This window comes from Anabrus simplex, chromosome 1, assembly GCF_040414725.1.
Source record: "Anabrus simplex isolate iqAnaSimp1 chromosome 1, ASM4041472v1, whole genome shotgun sequence".
NCBI lineage: Eukaryota > Metazoa > Arthropoda > Insecta > Orthoptera > Tettigoniidae > Anabrus > Anabrus simplex.
In genome coordinates, this window is record NC_090265.1 from 87,107,990 (window position 1) to 87,113,989 (window position 6,000).

The window sequence follows — 6,000 nt, forward strand, 5'->3', positions numbered from 1 at the left end:
ACTACACTACAAAGGCAGACCTATTTGAAATATTATATATAATATTTATGAATTTACCGAGCGAAGTGGCCGCGCGTGTTAAAGCGCTACGGCTCTGGAGCCAAGATCTGCATTCGGCTGTTCTGAGAATGGTTTTCTGTGGTTTACCATTTTCACTTCTAGGCAAATGCTGGGACAATTCCTACTCATGGGCTACAACTGATTTATTCCACCTCCTTATCCCAATTTCATTCACAATCACTCTTTTCATCTTCATTAGCTCCTCGAATCAGGCTGACGTCAGGAAGGGCACCCGACCGTAAAACCATGCAACATGCCATATAATTTCATATCGCCGAGCTGAGTGGCTCAGACGGTTGAGGTGTCGGCCTTCTGATCCGAACTTGGCAGGTTCGTTCCTGGCTCAGTCCGGTGGTATTTGAAGGTGCTCAAATACGTCTGCCTCGTGCTGAAGGAAGTCCTGAAGGATTAAATTCCAGCACCTGGGCGTCTCCAAAAATCGAAAAAGTAGTAGTTATTGGGACGTAAAGGCAATACAATTATTATTATTATTATTATTATTATTATTATTATTATTATTATTATTATTATTATTATTATTATTATTATTATTTCATATAGCTTCATCACTGGCCCCAGGAAACGGGAATAAGAGGTACAAACACATATATACAAAATATATTAATTTAACTGTAGTCGGCGAGTTACTACAGGATAATTCGAATGGCCTGAAACAAGTTTTATATACCACCATTCAACAGAAAATTTCCAAAATGATCAACTTAACTAAATCTTGGATCGTAGACCACGTGAGTTAGCTCTGGGATACGGGTCGAATTATTGTAAGCTTGCATTCGCTATGTGGGAAGTTCGAACTTCACCATCGACAGTGTTGAAGTTGAAGTCTCAAATCTGTGCTTTCCCATTTATGCATCAGACAAGTACTGAGAGAGTATCTTAATTAATTTTTTGATTTGCTTTACATCGCACCGACACAGATAGGTTTTACGGAGACGATGGGATGGCAAGGGCTGTGGCCTTGATTAATGTACAGCCTGGTATGAAAAATGGGAAACCACGGAAAACCCTCTTCAGAGTATTTTAATCAAGGCTTCTTCCGCCCCTTTCCTTGTCCTAACCTGTTCCTATCCCAGTAGTTTCATAAAACGTATCTATGTTATACGAGGTTAAAAACAAGCAAACGTTTTTTTCTCACTTTGCAATGGTTTCATTATTCAGTGTATACGCTAAATAAGGAAGATCATTAACCACATGAGAAGTGATAATTAATAATGTTCTTGATTTTACGTTCCACTAGCTATAGGCGTTGAGTTGCGAGAATTTTCACCTGCATGAGTTGTTTAGCGCGCGAAAAAATCTACCGTTCGTCGTCTGGTGTATTGGGGCACCTATAAAAAATACACCAATAGGCTGAGTCGAGAACGAATTCGCCAGCTTGTGCTCAGACGTCAGGGCTCTACCATCTGAGCCACTCAAAGCGACCTCAAGGAAAATTTACAATGAAGTATTCTATCTCCCTGTTTCCTTTTTTTTTCTATCACGTTATTACACGCACACATAAAGAATATTTACAAAGTTACATAATACGTACTTAATGTACCTAAATTACTTAATGAGGTAATCGTTGTAATGAAATTCATAAGGGAAGGGACCTTAGAACAACAGATGTGTTCACTTGTAACGGCACACAATTGGAAATCGTAACATCGTTTAAGGGAGGCTGGGACAGTTTTTGGTGAAAAAAGTAAAAATTATCGATTTTTCAATTTGTGCATATTATTGTACGCCGGACTCCTGCGGATCATTTGGTGGTGGTATTTGTCGGGTTCCGCCATTTTTAAAGTACTAGCGTGACATTTAAATGTCCAGTTGAGACCCCATCCACTAGCTTTTACTTACAAAAATTTTTTTTTTCTTTCATATATACATATTCAGGTATTTAAAATGTTCCAGCTGAACCAATTTGATTTCAAATTCCATGAGAATTTCATGGGTTGTTAACACCTGTATTGTCTTGATATTAACAGAAGGAATTTTGATACTTTAAAAGATAGTAGCCTTCAAAGGGGTATTTTTTTAGCATAATTTGAGAAAAACATAAACACGTAAAACACATTTTTTCCTCACATTCATGGACTACATATGCAGACTTTCCCTCTGTTAAAATTCTTTCCATACCTTGAAGTGCCTCTGCACCAATTTTGAATGTGATATTTGAAGTAACTGTTCAGTTGGAGCATTTTTTATGGTTATCGATTTTTTAAATTTTAAATTGTAAGTGCTAATTTCTCAGAAAGTCATCATCATCATCATCATCATCATCATCATCTGTTTACCCTCCAGGTTCGGTTTTTCCCTCGGACTGAACGAGGGATCCCACCTCTACCGCCTCAAGGGCAGTGTCCTGGAGCTTCAGATTCTTGGTCGGGAGATACAACTGGGAGTATGACCAGTACCTCGCCCAGGCGCCCTCAGCTGCTATGCTGAACAGGGGCCTTGTGGAGGGATGGGAAGATTGGAAGGGATAGGCAAGGAAGAGGGAAGAAAGCGGCCGTGGTCGTAAGTTAGGTACCATCCCGGCATTCGCCTGGAGGAGAAGTGGGAAACCACGGAAAACCACTTCCAGGATGGCTGAGGTGGGAATCGAACCCACCTCTACTCAGTTGACCTCCCGAGGCTGAGTGGACCCCGTTCCAGCCCTCGTACCACTTTTCAAATTTCGTGGCAGAGCCGGGAATCGAACCCGGACCTCCGGGGGTGGCAGCTAATCACGCTAACCACTACACCACAGAGGCGGCTCTCAGAAAGTTCTGTTGCTATTCTCCTGAAAATTGCTATATGGCCTTATTTTACCATTAGGAGACCACAAACCGAACTTCATTCAATTCTATCAATAGTTACTATTTTTTATAAATTCAGTCCTAACTTCCCTTAAATACTTGGGAATCACGCTTCAAACTACATACTCAACTTTCACACTGCACTTACAAGACAAAACTGCAGCAGCAACCAAAGCCATGTATGAAATACGAAAGCTCCGGTATCTATCAATAGATACAGCAATGAATCTATTCAAACCTAAAATTGCACCAGTAGTAAAGTACGGTATCAAGTTAATATGGCGAAAATTGACTGCTCCAAACTTGAGATGATTGGAAAACATAAAAGCCAGATTTCTGAAACGAATTCTTCATGTTTCAAAATATACAGAAAACCGACTCATACATGCAATGGCTAATGAGACATTTTTCTTGGAGGACATTAAGTCTATATTTAAACTCCCGTATAACATTGCATCGATCGAGATACTAGAAGAAAACCGGGCGAGTTGGCCGTGCGGTTAGGAGCGCGCGGCTGTGAGCTTGCATCCGGGAGATAGTGGATTCGAACCCCACTGTCGGCAGCCCTGAAGATGGTTTTCCGTGGTTTCCCATTTTCACATCAGGTAAATGTTGGGGCTGTACATTAAGCCATGGCCGCTTCCTTCCCAATTCTAGCCCTTTCCTCTCCCTTCGTTGCCATAAGACCTCTCTGTAAAGCAAATTACAAAAAAGGTACTAGAAGAAAGACGACAAAAAACGCACAACAAATACCAGCAGAGTTCTTCAACACGGAAGTAGCAAAGACTAGTGTCTGGGGAGGGCCTAATTACAAATTATGCCACACACATATATACGCGTTTAAGCATCCATGGGATCCATGAGAAGATACAGTATGTCTGACGAATGGATTTCACAACCCAAGTGATGACTGTGTCTGTCGACTTTGTGACATGCCCTGTTCTCATGATCATTTAGTGTACGACTCGTTGGCTGAATGGTCAGCGTACTGGCCTTCGGTTCAGAGGGTCCCGGGTTCGATTCCCGGCCGAGTCGGGGATTTTAACCTTCATTGGTTAATTCCAATGACCCGGGCGCTGGGTGTTTTTGCTGTCCCCAACATCCCTGCAACTCACACACCACACATAACACTATCCTCCACCACAATAACACGCAGTTACCTACACATGGCAGATGCCGCCCACCCTCATCGGAGGGTCTGCCTTAGAAGGGCTGCACTCGGCTAGAAATAGCCATACGAAATTATTATATTATTATCACTTAGTGACCTATTTCAACAGAACACAATCTCTCAGTACTTTTGCTAAAGACTGGTGAAAGAATCGTGAATGATGTACATTACCCGCTATATGTCTATGGATATTATATTAAGTATGCAATGCTTGTGTAGATTTCACATTATATTATATATGCATTTTGAGCTTTAAAAATATTAAATATTACATTTCAATCCCAATTCTGTTTCAAATCTGAAACATGTTTAAGGATAGATTCAACCTTGGGAATCCAACTAAGTCGGCAAAGGTTTAGAATTTCACTATCAGGCTTACTGGTAGTGGCTTTCGTCTCCACTCCACTCTAGATAAATACTACTAATATTATGCGATACACAGATTACAGCCGCTTTCTTCACTAGCATAGCCTTAGTTAGTTACAAACACGCACACTAGAACCAAAGCCATAGTAACACAGGTTATCGGATCGACTTTGTATACTCCTAGTTGATGACGAAGATACACGAAACTCTTACAACTAAGTAGTAGCAACACAAACAACAAGAGCGAGATATTAAGTGAATGCATAAACTGTCATGGTAATTGTCTGCTATGTAATAAGACCTCCATTTCAAGCGGCAAGAAATGTTGTTGGGCCGTAAATATTCGATGCAATAATTATTAATTTAAGAGTTACTTACCAAAGAGAAGCGTCCTCTGAAGCGAATGAAGGAATACTTTACCCGGAGACACTCAGTCACGCAACTTACAAGCTCAGCCAATGACGTTGTTCCGTGAACCATTCATACTCCTAGTACGGAACTAATCACTTACAGCGGCTCGAGACACACTCTCTCATATTCATAAAGAATGTTAGCATGTTCTAAGACTAGCTGCCTCGGTGGACCAGTTGTAGTGAACTACACATGATTCCAAGTTCACGGGTTCGATTCCAACTGAGGTAGTCTATTTGAAAGGCAGTCAAATATTTTGACACCTCATGTCATTGTTGCTGGCTTGTTAAAGGTCTTTGGTGGCCCACTCAATGTCACCTGATAAAATTAAGGGGGTACCAACACCTTTGACCAACGAAAAACGCGACTTTTCAATTTATTTTTTCCTTTAAAATTGAACCTCTATAACAGTGCAAAGTTTATGTCAATATCTCCAATACTTCCGGAGTTATGACAAAAAACGTGAAGCCCTGTCAAGTGTTTAAGATATCGAGATGAAATTTTGCATGCACGTATATTTCATAGAGGAGAAGAAGACGTACTAGAATTATTGAGGTAGCTTCACTGGTTAAGTTTAGTTAAGTTTATAAACAATATTTTCAAGTGAAAATTAATGAAAAAATTGACTACTTGAAAATAACTTCATGAAAAAGTATATTTAAACTTGTTGGACTTCACTTATATCCGCCTCTGTGGTGTAGTGGTTAGTGTGATTAGTTGCCACCGCCGGAGGCCTGGGTTCGATTCCCGGCTCTGCCACGAAATTTGAAAAGGGGTCCGAGGGCTGGAACGGTGTCCACTCAGCCTCGGGAGTCATGTGAGTAGAGGTGGGTTCGGTTCCCACCTCAGCCATCCTGGAAGTGGTTTTCCGTGGTTTCCCACATCTCCTCCAGGCAAATGCTGCGATGGTCCCTAAAAAGGCCACGGCCGCTTCCTTCCTTCTTCCTTGTCTATCCCTTCCAATCTTCCCATCCCCCCACAAGGCCCCTGTTCACCATAGCAGGTGAGCCCACCTGGGTGAGGTACTGCACCCTTGCAGAGCTCCTTCGGTATTGACTGGATGTCAAAATATTGCCTCGGCTGCCCTAAAAAAAAAAAAAATACTTACCGAAGGTGTGTGAGATCCTCTTCTCAGGCGCGATCAGTCCCCGTCGTCGAATCGGGATGCATAGGGATAGTGCATTTTGAAAA

At 41.5% G+C, this 6,000-nt stretch overlaps 1 protein-coding gene across 1 annotated transcript in view; it reads right to left on the reverse strand.

The window, feature by feature from the left end:
- LOC136861652 (astakine) overlaps positions 1 to 4,919 on the reverse strand; it is a 52,407-nt gene extending 47,488 nt beyond the window's left edge. The window contains exon 1 of the mRNA XM_067138836.2: positions 4,777 to 4,919. Within this exon, the coding sequence (XP_066994937.2) occupies positions 4,777 to 4,878 (102 nt within the window). The 5' untranslated portion in view covers positions 4,879 to 4,919. The remainder of the gene's footprint in view (positions 1 to 4,776) is intronic.
- Positions 4,920 to 6,000: the final 1,081 nt, after the last annotated feature.